The 18,349-nt window shown below is 44.8% G+C and overlaps 1 protein-coding gene across 1 annotated transcript in view; it reads left to right on the forward strand.

Annotated features, from left to right (window-relative positions):
• Positions 1-18,349, forward strand: part of LOC148518866 (alpha-2-macroglobulin-like protein 1) — a 119,819-nt gene that overhangs the window by 35,649 nt on the left and 65,821 nt on the right. Inside the window, exons 14-15 of the mRNA XM_088476946.1 lie at positions 4,452-4,600; positions 6,969-7,118. Of these exons, the coding sequence (XP_088333072.1) occupies positions 4,452-4,600; positions 6,969-7,118 (299 nt within the window). The remainder of the gene's footprint in view (positions 1-4,451; positions 4,601-6,968; positions 7,119-18,349) is intronic.

Here is an 18,349-nt window from a genome sequence, read left to right on the forward strand (position 1 = left end):
CCCTGAGCTATGATAAAGACACAACACAGAACATGAAGGCACCCCCTTCCCTTCACACACATAACCCTGAGCTATGATAAATACACAACACAGAACATGAAGGCACCCCCTTCCCTTCATACACATAACCCTAAGCTATGATAAATACACAACACAGAACATGAAGGCACCCCCTTCCCTTCATACACATAACCCTGAGCTATGATAAATACACAACACAGAACATGAAGGCACCCCCTTCCCTTCATACACATAACCCTGAGCTATGATAAAGACACAACACAGAACATGAAGGCACCCCCTTCCCTTCATACACATAACCCTGAGCTGTGATAAATACACAAGACAGAACAAGAAGGCACCCCCTTCCCTTCATACACATAATCCTGAACTATGATAAAGACACAACACAGAACATGAAGGCACCCCCTTCCCTTCATACACATAACCCTGAGCTATGATAAAGACACAACACAGAACATGAAGGCACCCCCTTCCCTTCACACACATAACCCTGAGATATGATAAATACACAACACAGAACATGAAGGCACCCCCTTCCCTTCACACACATAATCCTGAGCTATGATAAAGACACAACACAGAACATGAAGGCACCCCCAACACAGAACATGAAGGCACCCCCTTCCCTTCATACACATAACCCTGAGCTATGATAAATACACAACACAGAACATGAAGGCACCCCCTTCCCTTCATACACAAAACCCTGAGCTATGATAAAGACACAACACAGAACATGAAGGCACCCCCTTCCCTTCACACACGTAACCCTGAGCTATGATAAATACATAACACAGAACATGAAGGCACCCCCTTCCCTTCACACACGTAACCCTGAGCTATGATAAATACATAACACAGAACATGAAGGCACCTCCTTCCCTTCACACACGTAACCCTGAGCTATGATAAAGACACAACACAGAACATGAAGGCACCCCCTTCCCTTCACACACATAACCCTGAGCTATGATAAAGACACAACACAGAACATGAAGGCACCCCCTTCCCTTCACACACATAACCCTGAGCTATGATAAATACACAACACAGAACATGAAGGCACCCCCTTCCTTTCATACACATAACCCTGAGCTATGGTAAAGACACAACAGAGAACATGAAGGCATCCCCTTCCTTTCATACACATAACCCTGAGCTATGATAAAGACACAACAGAGAACATGAAGGCATCCCCTTCCTTTCATACACATAACCCTGAGCTATGATAAAGACACAACACAGAACATGAAGGCACCCCCTTCCCTTCATACACATAACCCCGAACTATGATAAATACACAACACAGAACATGAAGGCACCCCCTTCCCTTCATACACATGACCCTGAGCTATGGTAAATACACAACACAAAACATGAAGGCACCCCCTTCCCTTCATACACATAACCCTGAGCTATGATAAATACACAACACAGAACATGAGGCACCCCCTTCCCTTCCTACACAAAACCCTGAGCTATGATAAATACACAACACAGAACATGAAGGCACCCCCTTCCTTTCATACACATAACCCTGAGCTATGATAAATACACAACACAGAACATGAAGGCACCCCCTTCCCTTCATACACATAACCCTGAGCTATGATAAATACACAACACAGAACATGAAGACACCCCTTCATACACATGACCGTGAGCTATGATAAATACACAACACAGAACATGAAGGCACCCCCTTCCCTTCATACACATAACCCTGAGCTATGATGAACACAGAACACGAAGGCACCCCCTTCCCTTCATACACATAACCCTGAGCTATGATAAATACACAACACAGAACACGAAGGCACCCCCTTCCCTTCATACACATAACCCTGAGCTATGATAAATACACAACACAGAACACGAAGGCATCCCCTTCCCTTCATACGCGTAACCCTGAGCTATGATAAAGACACAACACAGAACATGGAGAGAAATGGTCAAATGCAATGGGGAAAGAGTGTGCCAGATAAAGCCTAGCTACTCAGCTCACATTGCCATACCCAAGCTCACTGCCACCCAATGATAAAGTCAAATGTTCAACAAAAGGGGTGACCTCACATGTGGGAGAACATGTCTGGTATATTGTAAATCTAGAGAGACTTGTCAAACTATGAATTGTGATCTGAAAGGTCTTCATGCTACCTGGGTATTATAGATACTCATTTAAGCATCCATTGGCTCCTACTGATGAATCTGGGTTAAATGTCTATCTACAAAATGGACTGAAAATAATTTCAGAGCAAAGTATTGGAGTGAGTAGATAATTAAGGGGCCTATCCATTAGCAGATAAATTTGAACGATGTACGATATATCGTTCAGTCGTTCAATTTATCTGTCATGGATAGGGCCTGAATGATGACAGATGCGCACTCCCGTGGCCTACAAATTGTGTCTTTCGTCTCTCCAACATGTTGGTCAATTATCGCTTATCACTGACAGATATTAGAAATATCTGTCAGTTTATAAGCGGTAAACGACAAATGATATTTTTAATGAAAATTTATAGAAACATAAAAAAAATCCACTCCCTGAATGATGTCATGCAATATTGTTTGTCGTTCGCAAAAATCTGTCATGTACATGAGAGATATCTGTCACCGAAGCCCCAGGAATTTTCAAAGGATAAATCTTTTGTTTTTCATCGTAGAGAAAGATCTGCTAATGGATAGGCCCCTTTACAGGTATTAAGGACCAGTTATGTAACACAAAATCTAGGTTATTAGTTCAGCATGTAAGAGAAGTGCACCAGGATACTGGGCATACCTGCTCCTGTACACCACCTGTCCAAACAGGGAACAGCTTGGTACCTAAGTAAAGTAAACAGCATGAAAACAAAATCCACAGTAATGGACATCCCCTGCTCACTCAAGAGTGAATACCAAGGAGCCTAAGACTATACATACATACTGTACATCATGCTTGCCGACATTTAGCTCCCTCCTTCCGGGAGGGAGCTGTTGGGCTTACAGGGCTGGGGGAGTGACGCGGCCAAAGGGGGCGGGGCCCGGCACATGATGTGGCATTGGGGGCGGAGCATGGGGGCGTGGCAGCACGATCGCGTCATCGTGGCTCCGCCCCCTCGTCACAATGCCGTGATTAATGGCATTGTGCAGCCGGGGGCGGAGCCACGATGACGCGATTCAGCGCGAATCTCGTCACCGGCCCCCTGCTGCCGGGGTTTGTACTTAAAAGCGCGGGGGGGTGCGGACACATTGCCGGGGCTGGGAGGATTGCCTGCCTTCCCGGGAGGTCGGGAGCGGCACCCGATTTTCGGGAGGCTCCTGACCAAATCGGGAGGGTAGGCAAGTATGCTGTACATACAATCTGTACCTGTCAGAGGTCTGCCTTTCCAGATTGAGAATAGCAGAGCTGTCCACCCCACTAGAGCAGCTTCAGTGTGGCTCTGATGTGAAAGGGATGCATTCCAAACACTTGTGTTAAATCATGATTTAGGATACTGTCCAACTGAAATCTTGTTTCACCCTAGCTATGCCAGGGCTGGATTAAAGGCCACATTAGCTGAAAATGATTGTCTCTGTTGTGTGGGTGTGGTCAGTGCCAGGTGGGCGCGTACACTCCCCACACTATCAGCCCCAATGTCAATATGAATAAAACAGAAGAATTTAATCATTTTGTGAGGAAAATAGAAATCCAATTTTGGCCAGCTGGGTGGCTGGTCATCATCCTGCTGTCATATAGATGGGCCTATTTTTTTGTGGAGGCCTGGAGCTTTAGTCCCATCCACCCCATCATTAATCTGGCCCGAACTCCGAAGGCCACTGGAAACGGGGGAGTGGAGGTGTGAACGCAGGCATGCCTGAGTGTTTCAACGCTGTTTCAGAGGCATGCATAATTAACAGGCAGCGTCATAGTACACATCACCTGGTTGTATTTCACTCTGATGTGATCGCAGTGCTTGCGGAGGGGTATAGCCTACTTCAAGCACTGTGAGCACATCTGATGGTGCTCGATGTACCAATGGTTTCATGCACTTCCAGGAGATGACGTGTGCAACTGGGCATCTTATGAATGGCTGGTGGGCGTCTGCATACACAAAGTGATCGCACGCCAAGACATAGTGGGAGTGCTAATGCCTTGTCGTGCGTTCGCCTGCCTTGCTGGGCGTGCGCTGGATTTGCATACCCTGGGAGTGAGCGAATGCATCTAGCGAGTGGGTCTGAATGAGCTCCTCTGTTCATAGACTAGAAATAAGACAACGTAAATTTTCAAATATTGCACTGAACGGCGTTCTGCAGAATAGCAAAGGCGAAACTCAAAGATTGCATTGCTGGAAGTTTGCACCTAAGTGGCCTATTTCATAGCAAAGCTCTATTTGTGTAACATCTTGCAGTTGTTTCACTTCTCACTGGTAAATTGCAATACTAATAATTTTCCATATTTCTTTGTCCAGTAACAATGGGCTCAGTAGAGCTCCCTCTTATGGTCACCGCTGACATTGCTCCCACAGTGAACATTCTTGTTTATGCTTTACTCGGTAATAATGGGAGAATAGCAGCTGACACAGAACAGTTTCAAGTCACCAAATGCTTTAATAACAAGGTGAATATATTATCACATGTGTATCTTGCCTGACCTCAGCTGTATGCACTGTTACTTTCTTGGTCAGAAGACCAGGCTAGCTCTACTCTGGGCAAGAACGGTCATTGCCAATGAAGTAATACATTAGTTAGAGAATACACACAACTGGTTCCAGGCAGTGATGAATTTCCCATTATGAGGTATTTGTTTTATTAGTGTCAGACTAAAATTTCCCAATAACTACAAAATATTTTCATTGCACCATAGTGTTGTCTCGAGTGGAGTGTGGATGGGTAGGACACACGCATGTTCCAGTAATAAAACACTTTTAGACTAAGGAATATATTTACTAAAGTGAGAGTTTTTAGAAGTGGAGATGTTGCCCATAGCAACCAATCAGATTCTAGCTATTATCCTCTAGAAGGTGCTGGTTAAATGGTTGCTATAGGTAACATATCCACTTCTAAAAACTCTCACTTATCAGGTGTAAGCTTGTTTTATTCCTGTCGACAGTTATAAAACAAATGTTTGAGTGCCGCTCCATCCCCCATTATATTATACAGGCAATTGCCAAATTAGTGCTTATAACCTAATAATTAAAATAATAAAGTTAAGTGGGGTGGGGGTGGTCATAAATGTTGCTTGACCCTTAAATACATCCCTGGTCTGTGTTATCCCCAGTAGGATACATTTTCCACATCTCTTATGAGTAGCACAGGACTATGTATAACTGGTACCAACGTATTATAGATCAGGATGTGCCATTTAGTACTGTACCTGCAATTTCAGTGGTGAGCTGAAAAAACTGTGCAAAGGAAGAAAGTTGTGTTGTCAATAGCAAACATTAAGATGTTTTCTTTCAATATGTAAATTGTGCTCAGGGGTGTTTCTATAATGGGTGCAGGGTGTGCGGGGTTCAGGGGGGCCCATACCGCACACCCTGCACCCATAGGTAATTATACTTACCTCTCCGCCAATTCCCGAAGTGCTGCTCCACAGCGCCGGACTGGCTGTAGAGCAAACACTCACTGGGAAAATGTCCGCCGCCATTTTCCCACTGATCCGCGCATGCGCAGAGAAGATGTCCCCGGGGAAGTAGGCGTGGGTGCCATTTTCCTGGAGACATGCACATGCGCTGTAGATTCTGGCATGAAGCCAGAATCTACAATGCTCAGTACTGCGCTGAGCTGCCGACAGAGAGGAGGGGGCCCAAACGGTGGCTGCACATGGGCCCCCTCCTCTCTTAAAACGCCCCTGATTGTGCTCACTAAATGTCAGGACCAGATAAGTTACTGGGTACACACCTGAGCGACAGCCATGGCAAGCAGACCGTCACGCAGACCGAGCAACCGATTTGCTAAGCGTACACACTTACTAATCGGCCACTCGATATGTGTGGCAGACATCACATGTGGGCGGGCATTTAACCAGGTGTGATGCCATTGTCAGCAGTTCATGCGACCAGTATAATGGATTGGTCTGTCGCCTGCACACAAAAGCAAATGCAACCTTATATCTGCAGGACATAGAATATCTGTTGTGCTGCACAGCTAACACAATATATCTGTGAATGATATTGTGTGTACCCAGCATAAGAATAACACATTTTTCCTTTGATCTAGTGGTTATAAATATCCTGTATTGTGTTAGAGTAACAGCTTTGCTTTGCACCGAATACCTGAATATGTGAAGTGAAACCATTATTATTATCTTTTATTTATAAAACTTTATCATATTACACAACACTGTACTTTGAAAAGTGACACAAATAAATAGTCACACAGATCTCTATTCACAGATGCAAATGGGGAGTGCTTGCGTACAGCTCTTGCGCAGAAGCAACTTTATGCATATTTGCGTATGTTCGTTCTAATCTAAGTCGGACGCAATTTGGCCGGATTTGTCTTTCTGTGAAATAGGGCCTTTCAGGGCGTAACCTGGGCAGTAGCAAAGCAGTCGCACGGTATCATCCTAACTTGTGGGAGTGTCGTGAAGCGTGGATCAAAAGCTCTGTGCGCACGGGGATGGGAGGCTGTTTCTGACGGATCGCTTGCACCAAGCATGGGTCTCGTGCTAATGCCGACACTAACGGTTGCGTAGCATAACATTAATGGGCAGCACTGGTTTCCGCTTGCATACGCATGATCCCTGTAATAGTTGAACAGATGCTCTCATTAGCATAAAGGAGTGGAACAGGCTCCCGCTGCTGCCCGAAACTACAGACAATTTGCAGGTTACTCAGAATCACCCTCATAATGACAAGAAGCAAAAGCTAAAAATGGCCCTGTCCAATGAGCTTATAATCTAACAGGTGTAGGGAACAACTGAGATATGGGTTAAAAAATTGATTTATTGATTTATTGACAGACCTCATGTATTGTATTTCCAGGTGACTCTGAACTTTTCTAAGCCTGAAGCTTCACCAGGGTCACAGGTTACCTTGCAGGTAAATGCACATCCCGGGTCTCTGTGTTCAGTGAGAGCTGTGGATGAAGGTGTCCTGCTCATGAGGCCAGAAGCAGAAATCTCCAATGAAGCTGTAAGTTGTACACATCATTTGTCATGGTAAGAATGCACATGTATGTTTAGAGACAAGTTACCAGTAACACAGAAAAGGAGGTAGATAAGCTTCCCATTAGCCCATGTGCAGCAAACAGTGGGCCTGATTCAGCTTGGATGGCAGTTGTTAATACGCATGCAATCGGGCGGTTGTTGCGTTCTGCACATGCGTATGCATCGCAGTGCGCGAAATAGCTATTGCAATCAGGACTACGATCGCAGAGGCTACGCAGACCCATGGCAGAGTGATTGACAGGAAGTGCCGTTTGTGGGTGGTAATGGGGGGATGGTGACGGGTTCAGCCAAACGCAGGTGGGCCGTTGCAGGGGCGTGCATGAATTATCCACTGCGATACCATACGCAGCCTGAGGCCTGATAGCATGCATGGCTGTTAGTAATTTCTGTGTAAGATCAGGGCTTGTGCAAGTGTGCGTAAGGGTCAGATGGTACTCGACTGTACCGATGGTTTCGCTATTCTGCTAAGCATTACGGATGTGCGTATGGTAAAGTGGGCGTTCTTATGTGGTGCTGAGATTACATTGCAATCGCAGTGGTTTGCCTTGCTATCTCAGTTGAACTGCGTGGATACTGTATGCAGGATTGCGATCCGTAGTGATTCAGACCCAGTGTTCCAGAGCCAACAACTGTTACTTTGATCCTGAACACAGGATGCTATGAAAATAAAATAAAATGGGATCATAAAAATCCTATGCTTGTTTTTTGAATCAGGACTTTGGGCCTGATTCAGAGACGGACGCTCTGAACGAGTGCTTGCTCTGAATCAGGGCGTTTTTTTTTTATTTTTGTTCGGCCTCCTGGCCGCTCGCATAGCTGTGGGTGACCACCCACAGCTATTGCGAGCGGCCAGGTTGATGGTCGCGATTGTCAAGAGCATCGCGACCATCTGGCTTGCGACGAGACCCTTGTGGTAGGGTCTCATGGCCGCAAGCCCCAGAGAGCTTCTGGCTCTAATAGAGCGCTCGCGACCGGGTCTGAATCAGGCCCTTTGTCCAACACACTTCCCTTGCCCTGCTCCCATTTGGTATTTTATTCATATACATATATAAACACTGCATATACACTGATTTGTAGAACTTGCTCCTGGTGTTTTAACCGACAATTGCAGCTAACACGGAACAGTCCAGTGCTTCCAATGAAAATGAGTACATCTAGGGCGAGATGCATGACGCATCGCATTTTGAATGCGACGGATACCGCCACTCATCGCAAGCATAACGGCATTTACTAACGCTGTAGGCTTGAAAAAAAATTATAAGGGACAGATCTCCTGATAAGAGCTGTGTGGTTTAGAACCCAGGAGTCCTTCTGCACACGTGTCGAGTGACGCACACGTGCCGCGGGGGATGCTGTTCTCTCTCATGTGGAAGTGCAAATAGAAGCCGATAAGCTTCTATTGGGTAACTAACTACCCACCGCATGTAAGCCCTGGAGTGTATTGCATTCCGGAGATTGGTGCATATGCGGTAAGTGGCCAAACCTCCGAAAACATAATTTATGAGGTTTGACGGCAAAAATTTTTTTGATGCATTCTGTCCCTAATTACTTCTATAATGGGTTCCGGACTATAGACAGACAGTTAAAAGGTTGACAGTGTCTAGACAGGCAATGGGTCGACATGGACAAAAGGCAACATGGAAGAAGGTCAACATGTACAAACGGTCGACACAAAAAAGGTTGACAAACTTTTTTTTTTTTTTTTAGGGTTAGGCACTTACCCTGACGGCTAGGGTTAGGCACCAGGAGAGAGGTATAGGGTTAGGCACTTACCCTGACGGCTAGGGTTAGGCACCAGGAGAGAGGTATAGGGTTAGGCACTTACCAGAGGGTTAGCCACTAGAAGGGATGGTTAGGGTCAGACACCTACCTCGATGGTTCACCAGGAGAGAGGTATAGGGTTAGGCACTAGAAGGGACAGTTAGGTCAGACACCTACCCCGATGGTTAGGATTAGGCATCAGGAGGGAGGGTTAAGGGTGAAGATTAGGGTTAGAAAACAAAAAAATGTGTCAACCATTTTTGTGTCAACCTTTTGACCCTGTCGACCATTTGAACATGTCGACCTTCTTCCATGTTAACCTTTAGTGTGTCGACCTTTTGTCACTGTCAACCTATTACTTGTTTATCGTCTGGTGCTTAGTTAGACACTGTCAACTTTTTAACTGTCTATCTTTTATACCACACCCTCTATAATAAACCACTACTGCACCCATTGCCAAACAGGTACTGTACTTTGCTGTTAAAGGAACTACCTGGCACTACCTGCTACTGGTCTTTTTATTAACACAGATAATGATCTCTGTTGCTCTCCTGGGGCAAGAAAATGACAGCTGACCTGTTGTGCTACCTAGCTCCACCCCCTTATCTGTTTTAACTGTAAAGGGGATATTTATTACACCTTGGAGAGAGAAAGTGGAGAGAGATAAAAAAAAGTACCAACCAATCAGCTCCTGTCATGTTTCAAACATATCCTGTAAAATGACAGTTAGAAGCTGAGTGGATGGTACTTTCTCTCTGATAAATCTCCCCCTATATAATACTTGCCAACTTTAGATGCCTGGAGAGGAGATCCAGCTAACCACCCTGGAGGCGGAGGCAGAATCTCACATCATTAGGCCCCGTCCCATTGCAGTAAAATGCTGCAAATCATGTGTCCGCGGGGAAGGGGCGAGGCTAAATTGGGAGTCTCCAGCACCTTCCAGGAGAGTAGATCAGTGTGTGGTACATTGCTGTTAGCGATTGCTCCCCTGTAGTTCTTTTTTTTGTGCTGTGGTTATTGTTAGGAAGAAAGGGATGATCAAAATCTGAGATTTGCCCGGGATGGAGAGGGAAGACTGTGGCATTGCTCCAGCAGAAGGGCACTCTGAGCAGCACCAGGGTGTGCACCGATCCTGCATGCAGCCAGGTTATGCTAAGCACTACTTAGTATTTGGTTAAATACAAATTTAAATGCTACAAACGAAAATGTTACAGTTTTGTAAGGATGTTCCACCTACTTAAAAGTGAACTCACTTGTGCTAAATTATTGTTATATATTTAAATGTAATTCTTAAAAAAAAAAAAGTGAAAATACAAGTAAAATCTTAGGTATTTACATATTTCTGTTAACTTTGTGATAAAATATATTTTATATGACATCTCAATTGCATACCTTATATATATATATTATGATAGCAGTGCGACCTGCAAATATAACCAACACACTGTTTGGAAGTCACAATGTATGTAATGTATATAGGCCCTGATTCTGAGTCAGTGGATTTCAGCATACTGCGCACGCTCTGTAGAAAGGAATTGGCGTCTGTGCATGTGCCAAATCAGGCATACGCACACAGATGGAAGTGCGGATATATGGATCGGACCACTCTTTACGACAGGTAACTTGGCCATGCGGATGCATGTACCTATTTCGTGAAGTGGGCGTGTCATGGGCATGTAAGCTCATTTCAGGCAGATGGAGATGGGGCGCCTGTTCTCAGATAGATCATTTGTAGCCAGCATGTTGGGTGCAAGTGCCGATACTAAGGATGACAGCTGTCGCTGTAGATGGAGAAACATTAGGCGGGATGCAAACGCATGGATGTTCAGCATACACGGGTGGATTCTTGCATTAGCATAAGCTAGTAAGTAGGCTGTCGCAGCTGCACAGAAAGATTATTATTATTGTTTATTTATATGGCGCCACAAGTGTTCCGCAGCGCCTTACAAGGTACATAACCAAACAGTGACTTACAGTAAAATACAATACAATGAAGGACAAGGACATGGATAATATACATTCATACATAGGTGACCATAACACCCAATTAAGCAACAAAGCATAGGCAACAAGTGTTAGGTGTCCTAGTGGTGAGTAAGAAGTAGATGAACATAAAGTAAGGAGAAGCACAAGAGGGTAGAGGGCCCTGCTCGCAAGAGTTTACATTCTCAAGGGGAGGGGCAGACAGATGGGCATGATACAGATAGGGAAGACAGGGAGGAGGGGGCATGTAGTAGCAAGTTAGGATGAGAGCTGGAAAGCATTGATGAAGTAGTGGGTCTTGAGAGCCCATTTGAAGGATTGTAGAGAGGTGGAGAGTCTGATGGGGAGAGGGAGAGAGTTCCAGAGGTGGGGAGCAGCACGGGCAAAGTCTTGGAGGCGGGAGTGGGAGGAAGTAATCAGTTGGCATGAGAGGCGGTGTGCATTTGTTGAACGAAGAGAGTGGACAGGAGAGTGAAGGGAGATGAGGTCAGAGATGTAAATGGGAGAGGAGTGTGTGAGGGCTTTGTAAGCGAGTGTGAGAACCTTGAATTGGGTTCTGAAGGGGAAGGGGAGCCAGTGGAGGGCTTGTAGGAGAGGGGAGGCAGATGTAGAGCTTTTGGAGAGGAAGATAAGCCGTGCAGCAGCATTAAGGATAGACTGGAGAGGAGAGAGATGGGATTTGGGGAGGCCAGACAGGAGGAGGTTACAGTAATCCAATCTTGAGATGACCAGTGAGTGTATTAAGGTCTTAGTAGCATCCTGGGTGAGAAAGGGTCTGCTCCTGGAAATATTTTTAAGATGGAAATGACAGGACTGTGAGAGGTTCTGGATATGTGGTTTAAAGGAGAGGGAGGAGTCCAGGATAACTCCAAGACAGCGCACTTTGGGGCTAGAGGAGATAGTTGTGCCATCAATTGATAAAGAAAAAGTGGGAGGTGAGGTTATGTGGGAGGGTGGGAAGATGATCATCTCAGTCTTAGACATATTAAGTTTAAGAAATCGCTGGGACATCCAGGAAGATATAGCAGAAAGACAGATGGAGATACGAGTGAGGAGAGAGGGAGAGATGTCAGGGGAGGAAAGGTAGATCTGAGAGTCGTCAGCATTGAGATGATAATGGAGGGCAAAAGAGCTGATGAGTTCACCTAGGGAGGATGTATAGAGGGAGAAAAGGAGTGGTCCAAGAACAGAACCTTTCGGGAACACCTACTGTGAGAGGATGTGGGGGGGAAGATAAGCCATGAGCGGAGAAAGAAGGATCGATCAGAGAGGTAGGAGGATAGCCAGGAGAGGGCAGTGTCATGTAGACCAAGGGAGTGAAGGATTTGCAGCAGGACAGGGTGGTCCACAGTGTCAAAAGCAGCAGAAAGGTGAAGGAGAATGAGTAGAGAGTAGTGGCCTTTGGATTTGGCAGCAAGTAGGTCGTTGCTGACTTTAGTGAGGGCAGTTTCTGTGGACTGGAGAGAACGGAAGCCAGACTGAAAAGGGTCAAGGTGGGAGTGGGAGGAAAGAAAGCTGGTAATGCGGTTGTAAACAATATGGTCAAGGAGTTTGGATGCAAAAGGGAGGAGAGAGATGGGTTGGTAGTTGGCGAGAGTGTTAGGATCAAGGGTAGGTTTTTAAGAATGGGGGAGACAAGGGCATGTTTGAATGCAGAAGGGACAGTGCCAGATGAGAGGGAGAGATTGAGGAGGAGGGCAAGATGGGAACAGGCACAGGGAGAGAGGGAGCCTAGGAGACATGAAGGGATAGGGTCAAAGGGGGAGGTGGAAGGGGGAGGACTGGATAAGGGCCATGACTTCCTTTCCAGATACAGGGGAGGATGTCAGTGTAGGTAAAATGGAAGGGGAGGGATGATCCAGGAAAGGTGGAGGTGTAGTGCTGGGGGACTGGTGGGATATGATATCCTGACGTATGAAGTCAATTTTAGATGTGAAGTAGGAAGCAAAGTCAAGAGCAGAGAGCAAGGAGGGAAGGTGAATAGGGGGTGGGCAGAGGAGAGAGTTCAGGGTGGTGAAGAGATGCTGCAGATTTGAGGACTGGGAGGAGATGAGGTGCTTGAAGTATGACTGTTTAGAGAGGGAAAGGGCAGCACTGTAGGATGAGAGCATAAATTCGAAATGGAGAAAATCTACCTTAGAGCGTGACCTTCTCCACTGTCGCTTGGAGGTTCGGGAACACTTTTGCAGATATCTGGTGCATTTGGAATGCCAGGATTGAAGTGTGGATCTGCGAGGGTGAGTAGTGATAGCCGGAGCAACAGAGTCAAGAGCAGAAGTAAGAGAGGTGTTGTATAGGGCAGCAGCTTGTTCAGGGCAGGAGAGAGAGAGCAAAGGAGAGAGAAGCGAGTAAAGTAGGGAAGAAAAGGATACGGTGTCGATAGCCTCAATGTTATGCCTAGTGATTGTGGCCTTGGTAGGTAGAGGGGGGGAAGGGGAGAGGGATAAGTTAAAAGAGAGAAAGTGATGGTCAGAGAGGGGGAATGGGGAATTGGAATAATCAGAAATATCACAACGGTGAGTAAAGACCAGATCAAGCGAATGCCCACTCACATGGGAGGGTGAGGAGGTCCATTGGGAGAGACCAAATGAGGATGTGAGGGTAAGGAGTTTGGAAGCAGAGAGTTCAGTGGGGATATCAATTGGAATATTGAAGTCACCTAAGATAATTGAAGGAAGGTCTGAGGAGAGAAAGTGAGGGAGCCAGGAAGCAAAGTCATCAAGGAATTTGGAGGGAGGGCCAGGAGGACGGTAAATGATAGCTACTCGCAGGTGTACTGGTTGGAAAAGACGTATAGTATGAACCTCAAATGTAGAGAATGTAAGGGATGGTTCAAGGAGTATAAGTTGGTAGGTGTAACCAGGGGATAGAAGGACGCCAACACCATCACCATGGCGACCCCCAGGCCGAGGGGTGTGAGAGAAGATGAGGCATCCAGAGCAGAGAGCTGCAGCAGAAGTGGTGTCAGAAGGTGAAGTCCAGGTTTCAGTAATGGCTAGGAGATGCAAGTTGTTGGAGATGAAAAGGTCATGGGTGGGAACTAGTTTATTTCAGACTGATCTGGCATTCAAGAGTGCACAGGATAAATGGACAGAGTTTGTGGGAGAGATGTGAATGAGATTTTCAGGATTACTGTAATGAGTATGTGAGATTGATTTTGGGGACCGAGATGAATAGAGTGGAGAGATTGTACAGGCACCAATGCTGGGAAGGGAACCTTTAGGTGGTGAGTAGGGAGGGGGCTTAACGAGATGTGTATGGAGGTGGGATGAGGTGGCATGGAGAGGAGGGTTGGAGGAGGGATTAGCAGTGGGGTAGTAGGACCATGGTGGGCTAGAAGAGAATGCAAGTGTAGTAGTAGGAGAGGAGAGGGTGGAAGGCAGACAGAGGAGGGGAGATAAGGGAAGGAGAAGGTGAAGGAGGCAATGGGAAAAGGATAAAGGTGGAGGAAAGGGGCAGAGCAGAGGATTAGGTAGACACTGATTGAGGGTGGAAGAAAACATGGTCATGGTGTCGCAGAGGTGGTTAGGGGGAGGAAAACTGGAAGAAGGAATAAAGTATGAATGTGAGTGACAGTGCAGGAGATTTGCAGAAAATCATGTGAGAATACAGTGGATAAAAAGGTGTCTGCACAATAGCAAAAGTTTATTATTGAGGGGAGTAAAAGTGGAGATTTAATAGGTGGAGAAAATGAATGTGAAAGTAGACTGTTAGAAGCTAGATTACATGTGGCAGGGCATAGGACTTAGGTAACAAGACATTTTTTTCTAAGAAGAAAACTGAAATTGGTGCAGAATACAGTGGGCTTTGAGGTATGTGTAATCACAGAGCTAGGACAAAGTTTAGTAAGTATAATGTTAAGTTCTTACAATGAGCAAGCAGAATCCAGTGAATAATGTCCTGGCAATGCTGACATGAATAAGTAGTAATTTGAGTTCTCATTTCATGATGTTACTTTGTCCAAATGTTGTTCAGATTTCTGCTGAAGTTTGCATGTTATCCTTCTGTCTGACTTTGGTTTAACAGGGGTATAACAGCACAATTATGTTTAAATTGCACTTTTAATTTCACACTTCTAAGTGGAGCACTACAGCCAGGCTTCTACAGCCATGTAAAGGCTCTTAAGTAATGAGACCTAGCATGTGTATGCAATCACTACAAACAACCCCCAATCCCCACCCACTGGATGGGTAGCAATAAATTTAATTAAACAAACAAGCAAGAAATACCACAGAGCTAAGAACTGGATCTATACAGCTACAAACTAAGACAAAAAACACAACAGAAAAACATATGCTTGATAAAGTTGCAGCAATGCCTGGTATGGAATTACCCAGTAATCAATAGATTTTTGCAGACAGGAAGATTAAGTTGCAGCAATGCCTGGTATGGAATTACCTGCAGGATGGAAAGAAACGTTGAGGTCACTTCACAATCGATGTCAGCAGAAGATAAAAACTAATAACGGGGGTATAACGGTACAATTATGTTTAAATTGCACTTTTAATTTCACACTTCTAAGTGGAGCACTACAGCCAGGCTTCTACAGCCATGTAAAGGCTCTGCATCCATATCACAATTAGCTCCATAATGGGAGCTTGAGTCAGAGCTGTATGCAATTCGAACACAATGCCAACGTTCACATAGCTACGCAAATATTTGCATACAGGTATGTGTATGTGTGAGATGTCCTAAAACCCCTACAACATATGTGTTACATAGATTGTATGCACAAAGAAGCTGTCACAATCAGGACAAATGGTGTCAGAAGTGGGGCGGCAAAGTTCTCAGACACACAGCCATAGCTCCATAGTTCTGGTGCAAGTGTCGATGATGTACGTCCCTGATCACCAGTGGCATTATTGCATGCATAGACATTAAAAGTGGGTGTCTCAGTGCTTGTACATTCAGACACAGGCTACTACACCTGGAGAAGGGCTGATACTAGTATCTGTATATTATCGCAGCTGCAACAGATGCAAGAGCGGACACAGCAGCGCTTACCCCTGAATCAGGCCCAATGAATATGTGTGCACAGTCCAGTTTGCGTTCTTCAAATATTCCAAAGTTTGTTTGTCTTTAGATCCATATATTTCTTAGTGTGCCTTGTAAGGCCTTATGGGTCTGTTTACCACAATCCACATTTAAAATGTGGCTCTGGTGTGATATTTTAGCCTAAATTCAAATTGCGAAGTTAGGGAACATCACATGAATGTATTATAATTTGCACGCAGAGAGCTCCCTCCCAGCTCAGCTTACACTTAACTCCGTTCAGGTGGCCAGTGATCCGGTAAGCTCCTCTGTGACTCCGGTTATCTGATGGCTGTGCTCCTGCTCTGTGACACCGGTCGTCTAATCTGCGGAGTAAACTGAAATAGGGGCAGGGACTTTCACTGCATCTCAGTTCACAGGACAGATCAGATGACTGGGGTTATAGGAGGAGCATAGCAATCAGCTGACCGGGTCACCGAGGTGCTCACTGGATCACCAATCACCGGTATCTGGGTGCAGGTAAGTGTAATTTTTTTTTTCTGTGATCAGCCTGTGGTCTATCATACACACCTGCTGATCACAGAAGCTTACTCCGGGCTCTGCTCTTCCTTTCAGCAGGCAGAGAAGGCTAAGCTGGGGTAGGTGAAACAGGGGGAAATCCGCATAACGCCATCTCCAGATATCGTTATTATCGCAGGGCTCCCTCCTGGTGTTTTTTTACAATTTCTTTTAGTAAATCTGAAACAGATGAAAAGGAAATGCGATCTGCTTATTAAAATTATGTGAATTTAAGGGCTTGAAGGAGTTTTTTTTCACAAAAACTGATACATTTAAGTAATACTAAAATAAAGAGGGTGTGAAAACATCTGCTTTCACATTATTTTAGTGAAAAAAAGATTCATAAATAGTGATTTATATATTTTATTAAACAAATACAATATGTAAGTGACATACTGTAGGTGGCATGTTGAGGTGGATAGGGGGGTGGTTAGGCAAATGCAGGCTTGTCTGAACGTTTAAACGCCGTTTCATGGGTGTGCATAAATTAGCCATTGCAATCACCTTCGCAGAATGCGTGCTCTTAGCGTATCAGGAGAGCTGCAGTGTTTGCGGCTGATCAGACTTTACTTACATGATGTGTGATAAGCTGATGTGCGGCGATGTTACCGATATTTACGCAGGAGCATGACATAGGACAGATGTGAGAAGGCAGTAGTGGGTGTCGTTATGTGCAGGTCAGCTTTGGAAGCATTAGCATATTTTCGCAGTTGCATTCCGTGCGGAATCACAGTTGCAATTATACAGGTTGAGTCTCCGATATCCAAAATGCTTGGGACCAGGGGTATTTTGGATAATGGAATATTCTGTATTTAGGAATATTTGCACATCATAATGTAATATATTGGGAATAGGACCTAAATATACACACAGAATGCATTTATGTGTTATATACACCTTATACACACACAGCCTGTACATCATTTTATACAATATTTTCAATAATTTTGTGGCTCAAAGTTTGTGTACAGAAATTAAATTCATTTATGTTTCATATACACCTTATACACGCAGCCTGAAGGTAATTTTATACAATATTTTTAATAATTTGTACCTTAGACCAGAGGTTCCCAATCATGGTCCTCAAGGCTCCCCAACAGTTCAGGTTTTAGATAAATCCATGTTTGAGCATAGGTGATTTAATTAGTACCTCAGTCAGTTTGATTTAACCCCCTGGTGCTCATCCATGGATATGTCTAAAACCTGAACTGTTGGGGAGCCTTGAGGACCGCGTTTGGGAACCTCTGGCTTAGACAAAGTTTGTGTACATTGAACCATCAAAAATCAAAGGTTTCATTATCTCAGTCAAGCCAAAAAAATTCTGTATTTCAGAATATTCCGTATTTCGGAATATTTGGATATGGGAGACTTAACCTGTATTAGCGTACATCTCAGGCCCTAAGTTTGAACATTCACAGGAGATAAGCAGTGATAGGGTCAGTATACACAGGGTATAACATTAACTAGTTTCTACTAGACACAGGTCAGCTAGACTAGGGCAAACATTTTAGAAAATTGTAGTCTAGATATAGAGGGGCCATGTCAGCCTGTCCCATTATTATAGTCAGCTCATTCATTAGGCAACCAAGGTTCACACCTGGGACTAAGGGAGAGATTTATCAAACCTTCTAAAGGGAACAAGTAGAGATGTTTTCTACAGCAACAAATCAGATTCTAGTTATCATTTATCTAGTACATTCCCTAAAATAATAGCTAGAATCTGATTTTGCTGCTACGGGCAACACCATCGCTTGTTCCCTTTAGAAGTTTTGATAAATACTAGTTAGTGGGCACCTGGGGCACCTGATTACACATTATGAAGATTATTTTTATAACGGATGCCTAAACCAGTACGATGCTTAGAGCCCCACAGGGTCTTAATTTGCTTCTGCCCCTCTGATT

The sequence above is a fragment of the Taudactylus pleione genome, unplaced genomic scaffold, assembly GCF_031769625.1.
Source record: "Taudactylus pleione unplaced genomic scaffold, aTauple2 ptg000198l, whole genome shotgun sequence".
In the NCBI taxonomy this organism is placed as follows: Eukaryota; Metazoa; Chordata; class Amphibia; order Anura; family Myobatrachidae; genus Taudactylus; species Taudactylus pleione.